The sequence below is a fragment of the Mixophyes fleayi genome, chromosome 7 (assembly GCF_038048845.1).
Source record: "Mixophyes fleayi isolate aMixFle1 chromosome 7, aMixFle1.hap1, whole genome shotgun sequence".
NCBI lineage: Eukaryota > Metazoa > Chordata > Amphibia > Anura > Limnodynastidae > Mixophyes > Mixophyes fleayi.
In genome coordinates this window covers 153,408,516-153,431,962 of record NC_134408.1, presented here as the reverse complement: position 1 = coordinate 153,431,962, position 23,447 = coordinate 153,408,516, and the positions used below count along the sequence as shown (strand labels likewise).

The following is a 23,447-nucleotide window of genomic DNA, read 5'->3' as shown; positions in this document are numbered from 1 at the left end:
GCAAGATTGAAAGATATTTTTTACATTTATCTTTCAAATTTGAAATGTAAACATTGCAGCCTGCCAAGGTCTTAGTGATAACATGTAGTTAATAAATATCCATCCCACTTCATAGGAAGCGGGGACGTGTGAATGTTTAATTAGGATTAGTGAGTTCCACTGGTCGGGGAGAGGAGGCGTCACTGGTTGTACTGCAGGCTGAGGGCTGTGCAGATCCTCACTTCTATCCTCAGTGCTCTGTGTGGTATCAATGTCCTGCTGTCTCCTCATTGCTGACCTGAGATCTCTTCCCCACAACTGGCCAGGAGATGAGGACCCTTGAAGACCACAAGATGATTACTGGCAGGGAGTAAAAGTCTGAAGACAACTCCAACATGGGGACTCTCACCCTGGCAGTACTCCTTGCTGTCACTTTACCTGTAAGTATCACACAAGCTGTTTGGATTAAACTTAGTATTGATAATTACAGATCACCCTGTAGAGTCTCCATCCCCCATCTACTGCGGCCGTGAGATCTCCCCATATGCAGAGAGCAGCGTTAGATAGGAAGGTTGTATAATATAATGTACATTTACACTGGATACGAATCGGTGCTATAAATAGTGGACAGATGTTTGTAATTTAATACAGTAGTGACTGCAGATGGTTTAGTTGTACTGTATATGTTATAGGGAATGTGTCTGGAATTCTTCTAGTTTTGTTGAATAATATTTCTCTCTACAGATAATTCTGCTAATTTTAGAGCCTTTTATTATTATTATATTTTGACTATGACGTCAGTGACAGATACAGTTTTAATTCTTGTTACATTTTATTTCTTTCTGTGGAAAACTACATAGAAAGTGTTATAATGTCTGTTTATCACACGCGGGAATGAGATTAGTTACATGGCGCAGTGTGCACAGTGAGATCATTTACTGACTCTTATTAGTGTGTGGTGTGTTAGGGTATACTGACTGCAGAAAGCAGCTGGTGTATATGGGGGATAGAGAGGGTGGTCGGTGTATATGGGGGATAGAGAGGGTGGTGGGTGTATATGGGGGATAGAGAGGGTGGTCGGTGTATATGGGGGATAGAGAGGGTTGTCGGTGTATATGAGGGGGAGAGAGGGTGGTGGGTGTATATGGGGGATAGAGAGGGTGGTGGGTGTATATGAGGGGGAGAGAGGATGGTCGGTGTATATGGAGGGGTTGGAGAGGGTGGTGGGTGTATATAGGGGATAGAGAGGGTGGTCGGTGTATATGAGGGTGGAGAGAGGGTGGTCGGTGTATGTGAGAGGGAGAGAGGGTGGTCGGTGTATATGGAGAGGGTGGTCGGTGTATATGGGGGATAGAGAGGGTGGTCGGTGTATATGGGGGATAGAGAGGGTGGTCGGTGTATATGAGGGGGATAGAGGGTGGTCGGTGTATATAGGGGATAGAGAGGGTGGTCGGTGTATATGGGGGATAGAGAGGGTGGTCGGTGTATATGAGGGGGATAGAGGGTGGTCGGTGTATATACGGGATAGAGAGGGTGGTTGGTGTATATGGAGAGGATAGAGAGGGTGGTCGGTGTATATGATGGGGAGAGAGGGTGGTTGGTGTATATGGAGAGGGTGGTCGGTGTATATGGGGGATAGAGAGGGTGGTTGGTGTATATGGAGAGGATAGAGAGGGTGGTCGGTGTATATGGAGAGGGTGGTCGGTGTATATGATGGGGAGAGAGGGTGGTCGGTGTATATGGAGAGGGTGGTCGGTGTATATGGGGGATAGAGTGGGTGGTCGGTGTATATACGGGATAGAGAGGGTGGTTGGTGTATATGGAGAGGATAGAGAGGGTGGTCGGTGTATATGATGGGGAGAGAGGGTGGTTGGTGTATATGAGGGTGGAGAGAGGGTGGTCGGTGTATATGGAGAGGATAGAGAGGGTGGTCGGTGTATATGATGGGGAGAGAGGGTGGTTGGTGTATATGAGGGTGGAGAGAGGGTGGTTGGTGTATATGGGGGATAGAGAGGGTGGTCGGTGTATATGGGGGATAGAGAGGGTGGTTGGTGTATATGAGGGTGGAGAGAGGGTGGTCGGTGTATGTGAGAGGGAGAGAGGGTGGTTGGTGTATATGGAGAGGATAGAGAGGGTGGTCGGTGTATATGATGGGGAGAGAGGGTGGTCGGTGTATATGAGGGGGGGAGAGAGGGTGGTCGGTGTATATGATGGGGAGAGAGGGTGGTCGGTGTATATGAGGGGGGGAGAGAGGGTGGTCGGTGTATATGGAGAGGGTAGAGAGGGTGGTCGGTGTATATGAGGGGGATAGAGGGTGGTCGGTGTATATGAGGGGGATAGAGGGTGGTTGGTGTATATGAGGGTGGAGAGAGGGTGGTCGGTGTATGTGAGAGGGAGAGAGGGTGGTCGGTGTATATGGGGGATAGAGAGGGTGGTCGGTGTATATACGGGATAGAGAGGGTGGTTGGTGTATATGGAGAGGATAGAGAGGGTGGTCGGTGTATATGATGGGGAGAGAGGGTGGTTGGTGTATATGGAGAGGGTGGTCGGTGTATATGGGGGATAGAGAGGGTGGTCGGTGTATATGGGGGATAGAGAGGGTGGTCGGTGTATATACGGGATAGAGAGGGTGGTTGGTGTATATGGAGAGGATAGAGAGGGTGGTCGGTGTATATGATGGGGAGAGAGGGTGGTCGGTGTATATGGAGAGGGTGGTCGGTGTATATGGGGGATAGAGTGGGTGGTCGGTGTATATACGGGATAGAGAGGGTGGTTGGTGTATATGGAGAGGATAGAGAGGGTGGTCGGTGTATATGATGGGGAGAGAGGGTGGTTGGTGTATATGAGGGTGGAGAGAGGGTGGTCGGTGTATGTGAGAGGGAGAGAGGGTGGTTGGTGTATATGGAGAGGATAGAGAGGGTGGTCGGTGTATATGATGGGGAGAGAGGGTGGTCGGTGTATATGAGGGGGGGAGAGAGGGTGGTCGGTGTATATGGAGAGGGTGGTCGGTGTATATGGAGAGGGTGGTCGGTGTATATGAGGGGGGGAGAGAGGGTGGTCGGTGTATATGGAGAGGGTGGTCGGTGTATATGGAGAGGGTGGTCGGTGTATATGAGGGGGGGAGAGAGGGTGGTCGGTGTATATGGAGAGGGTGGTCGGTGTATATGGAGAGGGTGGTCGGTGTATATGGAGAGGGTGGTCGGTGTATATGAGGGGGAGATAGACAGTGTTAGTGTACATTGCTGTGTGTAGTGAGAACATTTCGGGGGGTCTCTGTAAGTTTGCTTAGGATAATGGGATCATGCTGGTTTATATCATAGAATGTAACAAGGGTTACTATGGAGAAACATGACTGAAATTCCTAAAATAAAAATAATGAAAGAGGTGAGATGGGGAGAACCCGGTATAATGACTTCTCACCTGTCTAAGATCTGTGTTTTGTAGCTGTTACACTGTATCGTGTGTTATTATACAAAGCACAGAGTGGTGCCAGTTTTCTGGGTTTGTATAATTAGTGGACACTGTCATGGTAGACAATGAACTGTATGTGACTCGCTCCCAGTGAAGCCTCCACAGGCAAATATCTTTGCAAGTTTATATTCTTCAATTTGTGGCAAATATCTGCCCTTTGTTGAGCACAGCAGGGTATATAGAGCACGTGGAGCAGAAATCCAGTCTAAACACAGATAATTGGAGGTACGGGAATCATGTCATCACAGCTAAGTGAAAATACATCTTACCATTATAATGTTATAAAGTTATAATAGCTACAGATTACAGGACAAGAATATATCCATACATCTATATGACACTTTCTGATGTTAACTTAATAAAAAGTGAAAAGGAAAAATAATGCTGTTAATTGTGGAAGAAAAATTTATTATTTATTTTGCTTATGAAATGGAAATAATCACGATTCCCGGCTGCATCTAGAAAAGTGATATTTGTTGCTCAGGACCAAGTATCTGGTCAGAGCTCAGTCTATATTTCCTTCTTAAAGCCAGAATCTCAGTTTTTAGCACATTAGTCTCCATCAATATCTCCTCATCTGCTTCTCTGGAGTTTTGTGCAGATCAAGGGTCTGACGCCCTTCAAACATCCTTGGTCCAGAGATTGGTCCTTCTTACGTAGTCCTTGGTCCAGAGATTGGTCCTTCTTACGTAGTCCTTGGTCCAGAGATTGGTCCTTCTTACGTAGTCCTTGGTCCAGAGATTGGTCCTTCTTACGTAGTCCTTGGTCCAGAGATTGGTCCTTCTTACGTAGTCCTTGGTCCAGAGATTGGTCCTTCTAACGTAGTCCTTGGTCCAGAGATTGGTTCTTACGTAGTCCTTGGCCTTCACCTGGGTTCGCTGTAGTATTAGGCTACACAAGGATCGTTCTCATCGCCTCCTCTTCCATCATGTCCGGAGACAGAATTCTCTTCTCTCCACTGGTTGTATCTCAGCATAAAATGTATCTAAAGAAAGAAATGATTTTTCTTTCTTTAAACAAGTTGAACCATATAAAGAGAAACCTAAGAGCTGAATGCCCAGGTTATGGGGAATTGATAGGTATAACTTACTTACAATGAATGTCAGTGATACAGACGATGGATAGTGGATAATATAATAAGCAGAGTCTCCAATATACACATAGAATACTTAGAATAGGATCATTAGAAGCAACAATGGGGAATACGCTGTAATTGGATGTGAATGGGTAAAATATTATCATTATTCACATACATATCACACAATTTACCATTTGAATCTTACAAAGACTCTGGAAAGAGGATTTTCTATCAACGACTTATAGGTCTTACTTCATGTACATTATTACAGCCACTTTTCGGCTATTTTTTTCGACAACTTTGAAACCGATTTACTAATTTACTGATTTACTAAAGCCCAAACCGCCATTAAAATGGCCAGAAATGACATTTTTCAAAACCACCACTTTACAAACCTCCATTCCGATTTTAACAATGATGAACATACAAACAGCCGGATTTACTAAGCTGGATTTTCAAAACCGCTGCAAAACAGCCGTCCAAACAGCCAAAATGAAAGAGTTGGTTGGGAATGGCGAGATTCCTGAAACTGCTGCTGTTTGGGCTATTTTGCCATTCAGAACAGAAGAGAAAGCATCATTGACATTTTAATTATTTGGAAAATCATTATTTATTGATAATGGAACAAAATAAATTGAATATTAACTTATGAGAGATTTTTTTATTTTTTTTAAAGGGACACTGTTATAGCATTAAATTAAGTGGGAAATGTGAATATATAATATTATTAACTGATTGTTAATGGTGCATATAATTATTTATGTTGCACAATTTGTCATTACATATTATCCGAATAATATAATAATTAAATAATTTTAAGTTTTAAGTTAATATTTAATTCATGTTGCCCTTTATTAAATAATGATTGCCAGCATAATTTAAATTTCATTTATGTTCAGAATGGCAAAATTGTTCAAACAGCGCGTTTGAGCGATCCAGCTATTCTGAAGCAGGTATTAAAACTGTCCTGTGCTACCTTTTGGACGGCGGTTTTGATGGTGGTTTCATCCAAACCATCGGTGGTTTAGCTTTTTCAATCCGCCAGACATCACCAGTCATTTTAAATTGAAGCCTCAAGCCGCCCTATAGTAAATGTGGCTGTTTGGATCACTAAATCACCGGCGTTAACCGCCACCAAACTCGATTCTTAGCCCTAAGATTACATCAATCTCTGGGGCTCAATGTCCAAATAAAACGTCTGCAAGAAAGAATCAGGGACAGCGCAAACTGCATGAATGTAAATTTGTGCTTAAGTTAGGTGACTGCCCGGTATATATGGTCTGTGTTATTATATGATCTGTGTTATTATATGATCTGTGTTATTATATGATCTATGTTATTATATGATCTGTGTTATTATATGATCTATGTTATTATATGATCTGTGTTATTATATGATCTATGTTATATGATCTGAGTTATTATATGAAATGTGTTGTTATATGATCTGTGTTATTATATGATCTGTGTTATTATATGGTCTGTGTTATTATATGATCTATGTTATATGATCTGAGTTATTATATGAAATGTGTTACTATATGATCAATGTTATATGATCTGTATTATATGATCTGAGTTATTATATGATCTGTGTTACTATATGATCAATGTTATATGATCTGTATTATATGCTCTGTGTTATTATGTGACCTGTGTTACTATATGATCAATGTTATATGTTCTGTGTTATATGATCTGTATTATATGATCTGTGTTATTATATGATCTATGTTATATGATCTGAGTTATTATATGATCTGTGTTACTATATGATCAATGTTATATGATCTGTTTTATATGATCTGAGTTATTATATGAAATGTGTTACTATATGATCAATGTTATATGATCTGTATTATATGCTCTGTGTTATTATATGACCTTTGTGTTACTATATGATCAATGTTATATGTTCTGTGTTATATGATCTGTATTATATGATCTGTGTTATTATATGATCTGAGTTATTATATGATCTGTGCCTTTATATTAGCTCTGTATATATATTAACTGTAAGTGTTTGATGCATATATTTGTGTGAATCAAATTATCCCAAAGGGCCTGATTCATTAAGGATCTTAACTTAAGAAACTTCTTAATTCAGTCTCCTGGACAAAACCATGTTACAATGCAAGGGGTGCAAATTAGTTTTATATTTTGCACATAAGTTAAATACTGACTGTTTTTTCATGTATCACACAAATACTTTTTTTTTAGCTTATTTGTGTGTTACATGAAATAACAGTCAGTATTTAACTTATGTGCAAAACAGAAAACTAATTTGCACCCCTTGCATTGTAACATGGTTTTGTCCAGGAGACTGAATTAAGAAGTTTCTTAAGTTAAGATCCTTAATGAATCAGGCCCCAAGTGTCTGGCTCACAGCGTTTACATCAGCCACCCCATATATAATATATACAAGTCTTAGTGCTTCTCTGTGCTTGACACTGAGCAGAACATCATTGTCATTTGTATTTATAACCTGCCCAGATATCTCTGTGTACAAAAATCTTCCTCTGCGACCATTTAAAATGTTTAGAAGTATGACAGTGACCTCTGCTGGTGGTGTAGAGGAACTACCCAACATACCAGAAAGAAGGAGCAGCATAACAAATGAAGCATAGAATAATTAGCAACATTTTGTTATATTTAGTTTTAGAGAAATAAAACAATCTCTATCAGCAGTAAGGGGCCAGGCTGAGAGACATGGAGTAGTATTGGTGGGGGATGTGTTATATTTCTCAGGTGTCCCGTTATCAGATGTCCTGTCTATAACACCATGTGTGGCCTTATTATAAATGTGTCTTCTCTGTGTATGGCTGACAATTACCTGGGGCTCCTTCTCTCCACAGCTAGGGGGCGCTCACCTCTCATGTGACTTGCTGGGGGTAATGCGGAAGACGGAGGTGATGTGCACAGAGGTCCTGGCCCAGAGCAATGACACAAGCTGGATGCCGGAGGGTGAGTTCTGGTTATAGCACCTGTATGTCACCCTGACAACCCCTGGAGCTGACAATCAGATTTGTGTCAGGTGACTCCTCATATCCCGCTAACATGAGGTCATTCTGATTTATAGCCCCCTCCTCCAGTCCATTCCAGCACTGCATGACCTCAGTGTGATAGATGTATGTAGAGGAGGAGACAGACATGTAATCAGCTACTTCTGTGCCCCTGACACATACTGGGGGTACTAGACAGCATCACCCCAAGGTTGGACCTTAGATCTCACTTGTCATCATACAGACAGTCCTGAGACTGGGAATTCCTTCATTCACTCTGCAGAGACATCTGTAGTTTATCCTGCGTCTAAGCTGGGTACACACCGAGGTAATCTTATATCAGATGCGATATCTGTAACGATATCACCAACGACTGATAGTCCTGATGACCATACTGATCCATGTGTACACACCTACACGATTTACCTTCAGATCTGTGGTCTTCATCTCTCATAACCATCTGCTAAGAAGATCCTGACTCTGTACACTGTACAGATATCTGCCTACACAGCTGGTCGTTAGTGCCTGCACACTGCCACATTTTGTCCGACATCGCTCCATCGTTGATGGTGATTTTTAGGAAGTTTATAAAACCAAATCAGCAGATGCAATGTGTTTTGTATGATAACAGATGATCGTGAGGCGTCCACACTAATGCGATATATGACGGTTGTGATCTGCACATTACCTGCATTAGTTTGTATCCAGCTTTAGTCCCTGGTGCCACCAGACATTCACATTTATGGAGCATAAAATAAGTGCGGCTTTCGGACTGAAGCTGGTTTGCCTCTAGTATGTTATTAATGTTATCCCACAGCTCCATGTCAGTGAATAAATAGCTGCCGACATTGGATAAAAAGCTTAAATTACAAACCTTAGCATGTCAGTTAAGGGACTGCTCCTACATATGAATCCACCATTGTGTGTAGAATATTTGTTACCTAGAAGACTGCAAGCCTGTCATAGACTCAGGCTTCTGAGGGAGGGAGCGGACAACTGATCGGACACATTGGGGGTATACTATAACAAGGGAACAGAATATATATATTTATACATAATATTATAGAAAACATTTGGGTTATAAAGATGTCCTTAAAAAGTAATTTTTATTCTACTTTTTTTTAAATTAGACATCTTCAGACAAAACAATGTCCTACTGTCAGGACAAGAAGATGTAACATGGAATTATAGTAGAGGAACCAGACCCACGCTTACTTGTTAGAACAGGCGCAAAGTGAGAAATAAATAGCGCTATAATATATAATAATACGGAGCACTAGGACAGACGACCCTACAGACAAATCACATTCCTGTTCCTCGTCCTTTACAGCATATTCCCCATCATTCAGTGTTATACATTGGTAGACAGATGGAGCAGACTGGTGCACTACATTACACGCACTAGGCGTGCCGCCGTTCAGGCGCTATAATGGCTGATAGTGGAGGACCTGCAGACACGGAGTTTCTCTGTATACACAATGTATGGATAATATGCAGGCACTGAGATGTGAACGACACAGTGCCATAAATTACATTAATCTATCAATAGAGTGATCACATCTTATTGCTGATTGGTCTCCTTGGATTACTGTACACATTTCACACATATATGTTATATGATATCCTACCATGATGGACAATACTGATCACGCTGCATTGATAAGAGGAAGAGTCTGTGATTATTGATTATTGATTGTTGCAGGATGTGCAGGGATGTGGGACAATCTCAGCTGCTGGCCATCTACCCCTCTCGGACATACTGTGTCCATTCCTTGCCCAGAGATCCTGCAACTTATTACTGGTATTAAAGGTAAGTACAGAGTCAGTGATTACAATGTATATGATATCAATGGGTTATATAGACAACATATAGATAATTTTCTCCACAGTGTGAAGTGGATATAATAATAATAATAATAATGTCAGATATTGTTTAGAGTATTCATGATGTAATGTCGTTATATTACAATCAGATGGCTGTTATAAGCCTTGTTTCCATGCTGGGTACTTCCTTACAGTATATTGTATAATTGTGCAGGAACCGTGCACCGTAACTGTACAGAGAGAGGGTGGTCTGCGGCTTTCCCACCAGTGCACGTTGCCTGCGAGTACAACATCAATGACACCGAGTATGAAGACGTAGTAAGTGATGTTCAGTGGTCATAGGGACACGATTCATATGGTGTAGACTGTGCCGGGACTGGGGGTCGTATGCGGATTCTCCCACAGTCCTCAATATACTCTTTATTTTTCATTCTAAATGTCTGATCTAATTCATACTACAATTAGTATTAAAATTGTTGAGGGATGAAAGGTTTTAAAATATGTTATTTCTTAAATGATCTTCCTAATATTTCATTGCAATCTGCCAGTTGATAATTATATGATTTGTAAACTGTTGTTGTTCATTTTTCTGCTCCCAGTAAATTTGGTTACAGAAGAGAACCTGCAGATTCTTCAAGTCCGCCCTTATTTCTGTGTGGATTTGTTTTAATAGTTTAGAGACATAAGTTCACCTGATGAAAACGCAGCATTTATAATAATTGTTTTCATATAATCTTATGTTAATGTTTTCTGATATCCAATAATAAGATGACAAGAACATAATGTTTTACTATCTGTCCCCTAGTTGTGCGCAGGAGAATCCAGCTGAGGTGGTTGAAGTGAGTTTTATGAGACTGTAGTTGGCCTTTCAGAGACCCCCACTCTTATTACCCCTGACTGATGTACTAAGGCATTGCTAGGCAGCCCACCGGGAGCTCAGACTATGGGAGAGAGCTGTGAACGGCCGACTAGCACCTCTTTAGTTCACTCCATACCGGTAGGTGGGATTCTCCAGCGGACAAGCAGGAATTCTACAAACAACTATTTACAATTCATCTCCAGTGTTTTATGATGATCTGTTGAGGGTCACAGTGAAGTTTGTGTCTCTCTTTAGCTGTTTATGGGTTAGTGTGATTTGTGTGTTCACAAAGTAAAGGATTTAATGTGATGACATTTTATTGTCCAGACTGTGAGGGAGAGGAGCTGACAGTAGCGCATGTGTTTTACAGCAGGAATATTACATGCACCTGAAGACCCTCTACACGGTGGGCTATGGAACGTCTCTCACCTCTCTATCTCTGGCCTTAATTATTCTGCTGTCCTTCCGGTGAGTACTCAGAGTAGACGTTTGTGGGGAGAATGTTCTTTCTGGCTAGTAATAAAGTCCTTCATCTTCTCTCCTCTGTCCGCAGACGGCTGCGTTGTACCCGGAACTACATCCACATGCACCTGTTCTCCTCCTTCATCCTGCGCGCTATGTCCATCTTCATCAAGGACGCCGTGCTCTTCTCCATGGATGACATCGAGCACTGTAGTGTGTACTTGGTAAGTCACCAGGCAGCCTACTCCTCATCCAGGGCCAGGAGCTGGGGGGTGAGGGCCTCTAGCAGTAACCATAAGACAGTGATGTACTTATGTGTCATTATGTGACCCCTCCTATATGTCTGTATTGGAGGATATTAAAGGTAAAGGCTCAGGGGTGTAGTCACTAAACTGCTGGTTTGTAAAAGTGGAGATGTTGCCTATAGCAACCAGTCAGATTGTAGCTGTCATCTTGCAGAATGTACTAAATAAATGATAACTAGAACCTGATTGGTTGCTATAGGCAACATCTCCACTTTTCAGAGCCGCAGTTTAGTAATTATACCCCTGTGTGTCTCCATCTGTGGTCGTACATATAATACAGTGTTATTACTGTTGGATGTAGTATTCGGTTGAGTGTTAATTATGAGTATTTATAGAAAAGTTCCTACTCTCTGGAAGCTGCTTCTGATAATGGGTGAATAGTGTATATAATGTCCTCGGAGATTATAGCCTGTGCGTTCTCTCTGCAGAAGGACTGTAACTACGTCATGATTTTCTTCCAATATTGCATCATGGCCAATTACAGCTGGCTCCTGGTGGAGGGTCTGTACCTGCACACCCTGCTCGTCGTGTCCTTCTTCTCCGAGTGGAAGTATTTCTGCTGGTACATTGCCCTGGGATGGGGTGAGTACTGGTACTGCCTGTGGAGGGGGGGTGAGTACTGGTACTGCCTGTGGAGGGAGCGGGTGAGTACTGGTACTGCCTGTGGAGGGAGGGTGAGTACTGGTACTGCCTGTGAAGGGGGGGGGGGGGGGGGGGGGTGAGTACTGGTACTGCCTGTGGAGGGGGGGGGGGGGGTAAGCACTGGTACTGCCTGTGGAGGGGGGGTGAGTACTGGTACTGGCTGTGGAGGGGTGTGAGCACTGGTACTGCCTGTGGAGGGGGGGGGGGGGGGTGAGCACTGGTACTGCCTGTGGAGGGGGGGTGAGCACTGGTACTGCCTGTGGAGGGGGGGGGGTGAGCACTGGTACTGCCTGTGGAGGGGGGTGAGTACTGGTACTGCCTGTGGAGGGGGGGTGAGTACTGGTACTGGCTGTGGAGGGGGGGGGTGAGTACTGGTACTGCCTGTGGAGGGGGGGGGGAGCACAGGTACTGCCTGTGGAGGGGGGGGGGGTGAGTACTGGTATTGGCTGTGGAGGGGGGGGTGAGCACTGGTACTGCCTGTGGAGGGGGGATGAGTACTGGTACTGCCTGTGGAGGGGGGGGGTGAGTACTGGTACTGCCTGTGGAGGGGGTGTGAGCACTGGTACTGCCTGTGGAGGGGGGGGGGGAGCACAGGTACTGCCTGTGGAGGGGGGGTGAGCACTGGTACTGGCTGTGGAGGGGGTGTGAGCACTGGTACTGCCTGTGGAGGGGGGTGAGTACTGGTACTGCCTGTGGAGGGGGGGTGAGTACTGGTACTGCCTGTGGAGGGGGGGGGGGGTGAGCACTGGTACTGCCTGTGGAGGGAGGGGGGTGAGTACTGGTACTGTCTGTGGAGGGGGGGTGAGTACTGGTACTGCCTGTGGAGGGGGTGTGAGTACTGGTACTGGCTGTGGAGGGGGGTGAGTACTGATACCGGCTGTAGAGGGGGCTGTGGAGGGGGTGTGAGTACTGGTACTGGCTGTGGAGGGGGTGTGAGTACTGATACCGGCTGTAGAGGGGGCTGTGGAGGGGGGGTGAGTACTGGTACTGGCTGTGGAGGGGGGGAGGTGAGCACTGGTACTGGCTGTGGAGGGAGGGGGGTGAGTACTGGTACTGCCTGTGGAGGGGGGGGTGAGTACTGGTACTGCCTGTGGAGGGGGGGTGAGCACTGGTACTGGCTGTGGAGGGGGTGTGAGCACTGGTACTGCCTGTGGAGGGGGGTGAGTACTGGTACTGCCTGTGGAGGGGGGGTGAGTACTGGTACTGCCTGTGGAGGGGGGGGGGTGAGCACTGGTACTGCCTGTGGAGGGAGGGGGGTGAGTACTGGTACTGCCTGTGGAGGGGGGGTGAGTACTGGTACTGCCTGTGGAGGGGGGGGGTGAGTACTGGTACTGCCTGTGGAGGGGGGGGTGAGCACTGGTACTGCCTGTGGAGGGGAGGTGAGCACTGGTACTGGCTGTGGAGGGGGGTGAGTACTGGTACTGGCTGTGGAGGTGGTGTGAGTACTGATACCGGCTGTAGAGGGGGCTGTGGAGGGGGGTGAGTACTGGTACTGGCTGTGGAGGGGGGGTGAGTACTGATACCGGCTGTAGAGGGGGCTGTGGAGGTGTGGGTGAGTACTGGTACTGGCTGTGGAGGGGGGTGAGTACTGATACCGGCTGTAGAGGGGGCTGTGGAGGGGGTGTGAGTACTGGTACTGGCTGTGGAGGGGGTGTGAGTACTGATACCGGCTGTAGAGGGGGCTGTGGAGGGGGGGGTGAGTACTGGTACTGGCTGTGGAGGGGGGGAGGTGAGCACTGGTACTGGCTGTGGAGGGGGGGTGAGTACTGGTACTGCCTGTGGAGGGGGGGTGAGTACTGGTACTGGCTGTGGAGGGGGGTGAGTACTGATACCGGCTGTAGAGGGGGCTGTGGAGGGGGGGTGAGTACTGGTACTGGCTGTGAAGGGGGGGGGGTGAGTACTGGTACCGGCTGTGGAGGGGGTGTGAGTACTGATACCGGCTGTAGAGGGGGCTGTGGAGGGGGGGGGTGAGTACTGGTACTGGCTGTGGAGGGGGGGGTGAGCACTGGTACTGGCTGTGGAGGGGGGGTGAGTACTGGTACTGCCTGTGGAGTGGGGGTGAGTACTGGTACTGGCTGTGGAGGGGGGGTGAGTACTGGTACTGCCTGTGGAGTGGGGGTGAGTACTGGTACTGGCTGTGGAGGGGGGGGTGAGTACTGGTACTGGCTGTGGATAGGGGGTGAGTGGGTTGCAGCTTATTACTATCTCTATGTTGCAGGGTCTCCCCTGGTCTTCATTATCGCCTGGTCTGTCTGCCGTCACTTGTATGAGAACATTGGGTGAGACTTCTCCTGGATTGTGTGTCAGGTTCATATTAACAAAACCAGTGACTGCGCCCCCTCAGTATAACCCTCTTTATAACACACTTCACCGCCTGGTGTATGAATCCCATTATATATCACCCTCGTTATGACACTCCTCACTTACCACATAGTGTAACCTGTACTAATCTAATTATGTGTTACCCTTATACTGCTTGTAGCCCATCTTATACCCCCTATTTACATGGAGCCCACCATATACCCCCCCATTTACATGGAGCCCACCATATACCCCCCATTTACATGGAGCCCACCATATACCCCCCATTTACATGGAGCCCACCATATACCCCCCATTTACATGGAGCCCACCATATACCCCCCATTTACATGGAGCCCACCTTATACCCCCCCCCCCCCATTTACATGGAGCCCACCTTATACCCCCTATTTACACGGAGCCCACCTTATACCCCCTGTTTAAATGGAGCCCACCTTATACTCCCCTATTTACATGGAGCCCACCTTATACTCCCCTATTTACATGGAGCCCACCTTATACCCTCTATTTACATGGAGCCCACCTTATACCCCCTATTTACATGGAGCCCACCTTATACTCCCCTATTTACATGGAGCCCACCTTATACCCTCTATTTACATGGAGCCCACCTTATACTCCCCTATTTACATGGAGCCCACCTTATACTCCCCTATTTACATGGAGCCCACCTTATACCCTCTATTTACATGGAGCCCACCTTATACCCCCTATTTACATGGAGCCCACCTTATACCCTCTATTTACATGGAGCCCACCTTATACCCCCTATTTACATGGAGCCCACCATATACCCCCCCATTTACATGGAGCCCACCTTATACCCCCCTATTTACATGGAGCCCATCTTATACCTCCTATTTACATGGAGCCCGCCATATACCCCCCCATTTACATGGAGCCCACCTTATACCCCCCATTTACATGGAGCCCACCTTATACCCCCTATTTACATGGAGCCCACCTTATACCCCCTATTTGCATGGAGCCCACCTTATACCCCCTATTTGCATGGAGCCCACCTTATACCCCCCATTTACATGGAGCCCACCTTATACCCCCTATTTACATGGAGCCCACCTTGTTAACATGTGACCCCAAGTCTCCCTGTATATAACTCCTCCCCTTCACTAACACCTCAGTGATCTATCATTCTTTATAATGTGGGAACAAGTTAAATGCTGTATTTCATCCATAAGGCAACAGAAAAATAATAGCAGGAATTGGGTGTTTTTCTTTTTTTAAACTTTTGTTACAATTAGTTAAGGTATCGATGAATAATTTCTCCTAATAATAGTTTTACTTCTCTTGCAGATGCTGGAACATTAATTCTAACGCCAGTATATGGTGGATAATCCGAGGACCGGTCATAATATCCATATTTGTAAGTGGAGCGGACAATGGTCTGATAACTCCACCTGATCAGATTAATAGTTATGTGTCTTCTTACACTGAAGATTATACACAGCTCCCTATGTCCCAGATTCACAGCACTGAGCCCCTTTGTCCTTACAATGTTTATTTTGCCAACATTTTTATTTCTGATGAATCAAAATGGACACGTTCCCCTGTCCAGGCTCCACGAGTAGTCTGATGGCTCCAGGTGACCGTTCACCACTTTATAACAGTGTTTGTGGGCAGCCCTGCTGGTTTGGTAGTACTTGGGGTGTAGTAATGGGTTGTAGTACTTGGGGTGTAGTAATTGGGTTGTAGTACTTGGGGTCTAGTAATTTGGGGTGTAGTACTTGGGGTGTAGTACTTGGGGTCTAGTAATTGGGTTGTAGTACTTGGGGTGTAGTAATTTGGGGTGTAGTACTTGGGGTCTAGTAATTGGGTTGTAGTAATTTGGGGTGTAGTACTTGGGGTGTAGTACTTGGGGTGTAGTAATTGGGTTGTAGTACTTGGGGTCTAGTAATTGGGTTGTAGTACTTGGGGTGTAGTAATTTGGGGTGTAGTACTTGGGGTGTAGTACTTGGGGTCTAGTAATTGGGTTGTAGTACTTGGGGTGTAGTAATTTGGGGTGTAGTACTTGGGGTCTAGTAATTGGGTTGTAGTAATTTGGGGTGTAGTAATTGGGGTGTAGTACTTGGGGTGTAGTACTTGGGGTCTAGTAATTGGGGTCTAGTAATTGGGTTGTAGTAATTTGGGGTGTAGTACTTGGGGTGTAGTACTTGGGGTCTAGTAATTGGGGTGTAGTAATTTGGGGTGTAGTACTTTGGGGTGAGTGACTCCCCCGCTGTGCAGGTCACAGAATGATTCCTAATGTCAGTGATAATACTGTCAGCACATCGATGGCTGGATCTGGTTCTGATCAGTTTGTCTCTTCCAGATAAACTTCATCCTCTTCGTGAGAATCATCCGAATTCTGATGAAGAAACTGAGGACGTCGGATGTTTGGGGAAATGATTTCAGTCAGTACAAGTAGGTGACCCCAAAACCCCTTCTCTCTTCTTATGTATGGTGAGAACTTGGGGTTTCTCTATTCACCTACATAGATCAAAATGAGTCCTGTCATAGTAACATATTATGTGATCTTACGTGTAGATGGTGGGGTACAGTTATATAATATGGGGTACAGCGATACAGTCTGGGGTACAGTTATATAATATGGGGTACAGTTATATAATATGGGGTACAGTTATATAATATGGGGTACAGCGATACAGTCTGGGGTACAGTTATATAATTTGGGGTACAGTTATATAATATGGGGTACAGTGATACAGTCTGGGGTACAGTTATATAATATGGGGTACAGTTATATAATATGGGGTACAGTGATACAGTCTGGGGTACAGTTATATAATATGGGGTACAGTTATATAATATGGGGTGCAGTGATACAGTCTGGGGTATAGTGATATAGTCTGGGGTACAGTTATATATTATGGGGTACAGTTATATAATATGAGGTAAAGTTACATAATATGAGGTACAGTTATATAATATGGGGTACAGTTATATAATATGGGGTACAGCGATACAGTCTGGGGTACAGTTATATAACATGGGGTACAGTTATATAATATGGGGTACAGTGATACAGTCTGGGGTATAGTTATATAATGGGGTACAGTTATATAATATGGGGTACAGCGATACAGTCTGGGGTACAGTTATATAACATGGGGTACAGTTATACAATATGGGGTACAGTTATATAATATGGGGTACAGTGATACAGTCTGGGGTACAGTGATACAGTGTATAATTGTATGTTATACGTGCCACCCCCAGACCTGTGAGTGACGGGACCCTCTTATACTGTGTTATTCTCTGCAGGAGACTGGCGCGGTCGACGCTCCTCCTGATCCCGCTTTTTGGGGTACATTACATCATCTTCGCCTTCTTCCCAGAAGATGTCAGCAGCCGGACGGTGGAGATTCGTCTGTCCTTCGAGCTGGCCCTCGGGTCCTTCCAGGTGATTCTCCATCTTCATCACATAGACTGGAAGCATCGGGTGTGCGTGTAAGGGGGAGACTTCTGTACAAAACTGTTGGCGGGAACTGTATGGGGACAATACACAATTCAGTGACGGTTCGTGCAGCTGCTGTTTAATGTCATAGTAGAGGAACAAAAATTATATTATTACTATGGTCCCTGATGCAAGATTAAAAAAGAAGCCACAGTAGAGCGAGGGTGACGGTATAAGGAGCGTAGCGGTGGAAGGAGCGAGGCAGTGTAAGGAGTGTAGCGGTACGAGGAGCGCGGCGGTGTGAGGAGCATGGCGGTGTAAGGAGCGTGACGGTATACAGAGCGCGGCGGTATAAGGAGCGTGGCGGTGTAAGGAGCGCGCCGGTATGAGGAGCATGGCGGTGTAAGGAGCGTGACGGCGTAAGGAGCGCGCCGGTATGAGGAGCATGGCGGTGTAAGGAGCGTGACGGTATACAGAGCGCGGCGGTATAAGGAGCGTGGCGTTGTAAGGAGCGCGGCGGTGTGAGGAGCGCGGCCGTGTAAGAAGCGCGACGGTACGAGGAGCGCGACGGTGTAAGGAGCGCGGCGGCGTAAGGAGCGCGCCGGTATGAGGAGCGCGGCGGTGTAAGGAGCGTGGTGGCGTAAGGAGCGTGACGGTATGAGGAGCATGGCGGTGTAAGGAGCGTGACGGTATACAGAGCGCGGCGGTATAAGGAGCGTAGTGGTGTAAGGAGCGTGACGGTATACAGAGCGCGGCGGTGTAAGGAGCGTGGTGGTGTAAGGAGCGTGGTGGTGTAAGGAGCGTGACGGTATACAGAGCGCGGCGGTGTAAGGAGCGTGGTGGTGTAAGGAGCGTGACGGTATACAGAGCGCGGCGGTGTAAGGAGCGTGGTGGTGTAAGGAGCGTGACGGTATACAGAGCGCGGCGGTGTAAGGAGCGTGGTGGTGTAAGGAGCGTGACGGTATACAGAGCGCGGCGGTGTAAGGAGCGTGGTGGTGTAAGGAGCGTGACGGTATACAGAGCGCGGCGGTGTAAGGAGCGAGACATATTATATCACTAACTTATTTTACTGAATATTTGTGCAGAGAATATACCTGGAATAGCGATAAATATTACAGACATAGGCTAAGAAATGGGACAGATCAAAGAAAATTATTATATAGATTGAGCTTCTATCACCTGAAGCCGTGCGCAGCGCAGGTGATCGTCCGACCAATCTCCACTATAACAAGACAGAAATTAGGTATAAATAGCACTTATGAAGAAACATAAATATTCCTCCTATTTGAAAATAGTGAATCAATACAGTTCAACAAATACATCATCCATTAAACCAAGTGACAATATATCCAGTTTCAAAGTAACTTCCAACAACCGTGTGAATATTCTGGACGTTCTCGGGAATGTGCGTCCTCTTCTTATAACGTCATTCATTCCTCTTTCCCTCAGTGAAACATGTAAAATAAAACAATACAAAACATCACAGGGCCGACCGCGGCTTCTTTTGTATCCATTATTATAAACGATCCACAACAACACTGGGGGGGATATTTACTAAACTACAGGTTTGAAAAGTGGAGATGTTGCCTATAGCAACTCATTCTTTACAAAAGTGAAGTTAGTGATGACGTCAGTGTATAACGCTGATTGTATACATATGTGCTAAAAACATTAGGATTGGCCCCTAAGAGGTTAAAAACTGGAACTATTCAGATCACCCTCAAACCTTGATAAAGATTTTAACAATCGAAATATGTTGGTGGAAGTGGGGACCCGATACCCTGAAAGATGAAATCCTCTGGGACCCGCAGGACCGTGAGAAGATGCCGGCAATCGGCTATTCTGCACTGCAGAGGATCGCATCACCTACGTACCTGTGTTTTACGGCTCAGTGGGTAAGAGTACATCTGTACAGGGAGCGGAGGCTGCAGGAGAATTGGGTACTGAAATGTTTTATCCATTTGTTTTCTGGTAATAAAGAACATTTGTATATTTATTTTACTAAAGTGTTATTTCTTACCTGAAGCCAACATATAAAACATACTGTGTACTGCAAGGTACCAGCAGAGATCCTGTGGTCTATACATGAAGCAGCATTTACATTGCACCTGGTTAGTAGTAAATATCTGATTGTGCTTCCCCAGAATCAAAGAGAATTGATAGAACATGTTATCCAGGGCACAGTCATTATAAGAGATCCTAATAAATGGTAATTTATTTAATTTTTTATCTTATTGGCACTTTTATAAAACCTTTAGTGTTGTTTTGCATCGTTTATAATTTTGAATACAAAATAAGCCGCGGTCGTCACTGTGATGTATTTTCATTGTTTTATTGTACGTGTTTCCCTGAGGGAAAGAGGAATAAATCATCTTTATAACAGGAGAACACACAGAATATTCACACGTTTGTTGGACATTATTTTGAAATTCAACATTTTGTCACTTGGTTTAATGGATGTTGTATTTGTTGACCTGTATTAATTTCATATTTTGAAATAGGAGGGAATTTTTTTTTTCACCATTCAGTATTTACACCTAATTTATAGATGAAATGGGACCTGTCTGTGGACTGTGCTGCAGAAGGAATCCCAGTAGTCAGGACTGGTCCCTAAAGCACTAGATCAGATCTGTCCAACCTGCAGCCCTCCAGGTGTTGTAAAACTACAAGCCCCAGCATGCTTTGCCAGTAGACAACCTGTTGATAGCTGGAAGGGCATGCTGGGACTTGTAGTTTCACAACATCTGGAGGGCCGCAGGTTGGACAGGCCTGCACTAGATGGTACAGAACAATACATGGGCTCCCTCTAGTGGTGGAAATGAAGACTGCAGCCTTCTTTTACTGTGGCTCTGAGATCTGTTGTCTCGTCACTGATATAGATGCTGAGGTTCAGCTTGATCTACAATGTGACGTCACAGTGTAATTAGAATATTACGTCATATTGCGTTATAATAATGTGATGATCTGAGGAATAAATCCTAGTTGTACATATGCTGTGTGTCTGGCTTCTCCCTTCTCCCCAGTTATCAGCATTCATGTAATTGTACTATAATAATGATATGTCTGACATCTGGAGAAATCATTTTGCTATTTGTTAAAAAGAGCAGATATAGTTCATCTTTAATTCTGTCTTTCAAATGATAACATTAATTTAGGAGATTGTTTAACATTAGATCTGATATCAGAGAAGCCTCATACATTTACTGCCCTGGCGCCTCCCGGGGCGACTCTACTACAAATAGCAAATTAAGGTTTTCTCACTGTGTTGTGTATTTTTTATAGGGCTTTGTGGTGGCCGTGCTGTATTGTTTCCTCAATGGTGAGGTAAGGAGAGATGTCGTTGTGTCCTGCAAGTAACATCCATAGTGATAAGAGTGCGGGATTGTGGGGCCAAAAAACTGAGGTGTAAAATATAATGTATACTATGTATGTATAAGACTTATAATCACTATATATATATATATATATATATATATATATATATATATATATATATATATATATTCCCTGATGATATATCCGCTATTCTTACATATTTCTTGTCACCTTTGGATTGTAAAAAAAACAAAAAAGAGGAAAGACAAGAAGTGTGTGTATATATATATATATATATATAGGAGGACACTCCGGGATGTAATAGGCTTAAAATATTTATACGTTTTATTGGTACATTAAAAATAAATTAATCCACCTGGTTGAAAATGGAAAGGAGCAAATTAATTTTTTTTAAAAAAATAACAAAAGGGTTCGTTCGCTACGGTTCTTTCTTTGCCTTGAGACAGATCCCTGGTGAAACGCACGTCGTCGTTGTTTCTATCTATCTCTATTTGTTTCCTCTATCTTTTGAATAGTGACAAAGCTCAGAACCATTTCAGGCCGTCAGCGACTCACCCTATAATAGCGCTTGTACCGCCAGCGTTCATTGTACTGAATGGAGACCGTTTACAGCGCCACAGGTTAGATTTCCTTATAGACAGCCAGCAGGTCACTCCCTTATCATAGGGTTTCTTTTGCTTTCTATTTTCATTTTGTACAACTAACGATTAACTGGGAACCAATTATACAAATCATTAGTGGATTCTTAGAACCTCAGTCTAAGCAGAATCTTACTCTTCCATGGACATTGTAGACACTTTGTGGACTACTGTGGGCAGCACGGTGGCTCAGTGGTTAGCACTTCGGCCTCACAGCACTTGGGTCATGAGTTCAATTCCCGACCATGTCCTTATCTGTGTGGAGTTTGTATGTTCTCCCCGTGTTTGTGTGGGTTTCCTCTGGGTGCTCCGGTTTCCTCCCACACTCCAAAAACATACTGGTAGGTTAATTGGCTGCTATCAAATTGTTCCCTAGTCTCTGTTTCTCTGCCTGTCTGTCTGTGTGTGTGTATTAGGGAATTTAGACTGTAAGCTCCAATGGGGCAGGGACTGATGTGAGTTCTCTGTATAGCGCTGAGGAATTAGTGGCGCTATATAAATAAATGGTAATAATAATAATAACAATACTGATTTCTGTCAGCTGGAGGCTAAGAAACTATACCCTGAGCCACAAGTGGGGAAATATTTTAACTCCCTATATGAGAATTGAAATTTTTTTACACTAAAAATGTGGAGTCAACTATATTCATAATATTGGTTCTGTTTAATATATTATAATTAAGAGACAGTGGAACGTGTGCAGAGTAATACTACATTCTGTACACTTCATACACACAATTTGTTATTTGTCTTTTACCCATTATTTCGCTACTTTCCATTTTCAACCAGGTGGATTTATTTATTTTTAATGTATATCAATAAACCTTCTAAATATATTAAATCTATTACATCCCGGAGTGTCCTCCTATATATACACTTCTCTTCTTTCCTCTTTTCTTATCTTTTTGCACATTATATGTGTTTAGCTGCAGCCTTCAGGGAGTGAATAACATCACTCTCCTGATTGTTAAGAAGTTAATATAGAAGGAGATGTAGGAAACGACCTAGTGAGGTTTTTCCAAACATAAGTAAATCCCCTTTGGGTTGTGTTTTATGTTCTCTGGGGGACCTGAAATTATATTAGTTTCCCTGGTTTATTTTATTGATAATTTTAACGCTATGTTTATAATTTGTGGGTACATAATATAACACAACAGACTTTATTCCTTTGTTGTTTCTGGTGCTGGGATCTCTGCATCAGATTAATAGATCTCTCCTGATCCACCAGGTCCAATTTGAGATCCATAGAAAGTGGCGCAGATATCACCTGCGGAAATACTTCTGGTTACAGCAGAACAAGCACTCGAGTGTGAGCAACGGGGGGAGCGTCCTCACTCAGATAGCGCAAGTCAGCCGGAGCAGCCAGCGCAAATCTTCAACCCCGCAAAATTAGTTTCATCTGACGGCAGATCCAGAGTGTATCCGACAAGTATCCAACGTAATCACCCAGAGATGGATTCTCACCGTCACAGCCGCTTCATCAACGTCAGACGCGCCATGGATTAGAGGCCAGAACATGATCTGTGCGTCTGGATTGGCTAAAACAGAAGATTTCAGTTAGGACAGTCCCTAGGATAGCGGCCCCTAGTGGTGGGGTGAGCACTAGGGTCAAGATTACACCCAGCAAGAGGCCCTACAGTCACCCACTTACTCTGCAATAGATGAATCGTTGGGGGTTGGTGTCTATAGAACTGAACCCTAATCATCCAGAACTTTGTACAGTTATTGTCAGCTGGAGATTGTAGGAGTGAGTCAGTTATGTGTCGCTGTCGGTTATAGCCGCGTGTGTCGCTGTCAGTTATAGTCACTGTCGGTTATAGTCGCTGTCGGTTATAGTCGCTGTCGGTTATAGTCGCTATCGGTTATAGCCACATGTGTCGCTGTCAGTTATAGTCGCTGTCGGTTATAGCCACATGTGTCGCTGTCGGTTATAGCCGCCATGTGTCGCTGTCGGTTATAGTCGCTGTCGGTTATAGTCGCTGTCGGTTATAGCCACATGTGTCGCTGTCGGTTATAGTCGCTGTCGGTTATAGTCGCTGTCGGTTATAGTTGCTGTCGGTTATAGCCACATGTGTTGCTGTCGGTTATAGCCGCCATGTGTCGCTGACGGTTAT

General features: G+C 44.6%; 1 protein-coding gene across 1 annotated transcript; it reads left to right on the top strand.

The window, feature by feature from the left end:
- The first annotated feature begins 219 nt into the window (after positions 1–219).
- On the top strand, positions 220–23,447 carry SCTR (secretin receptor). The gene is made up of 13 exons (XM_075181221.1): positions 220–419; positions 7,384–7,492; positions 9,233–9,340; positions 9,569–9,672; positions 10,584–10,681; positions 10,767–10,899; positions 11,409–11,562; positions 13,841–13,901; positions 15,259–15,328; positions 16,274–16,365; positions 17,227–17,365; positions 20,642–20,683; positions 22,562–23,447. Exons 1-13 carry the CDS (start codon positions 375–377, stop codon positions 22,724–22,726), a joined length of 1,320 nt encoding a protein of 439 aa, XP_075037322.1. The 5' UTR covers positions 220–374; the 3' UTR covers positions 22,727–23,447.

What these genes read in the sequence shown, in the direction of transcription:
- SCTR (XM_075181221.1), top strand. Translation starts at nt 375, where the DNA reads ATGGGGACTCTCACCCTGGCAGTACTCCTTGCTGTCACTTTACCT. An exon ending in AGCACTGTAGTGTGTACTTG is followed by an intron (nt 10,900 to 11,408) that starts GTAAGTCACCAG and finishes TTCTCTCTGCAG; the next exon opens with AAGGACTGTAACTACGTCAT. An exon ending in GTACATTGCCCTGGGATGGG is followed by an intron (nt 11,563 to 13,840) that starts GTGAGTACTGGT and finishes TCTATGTTGCAG; the next exon opens with GGTCTCCCCTGGTCTTCATT.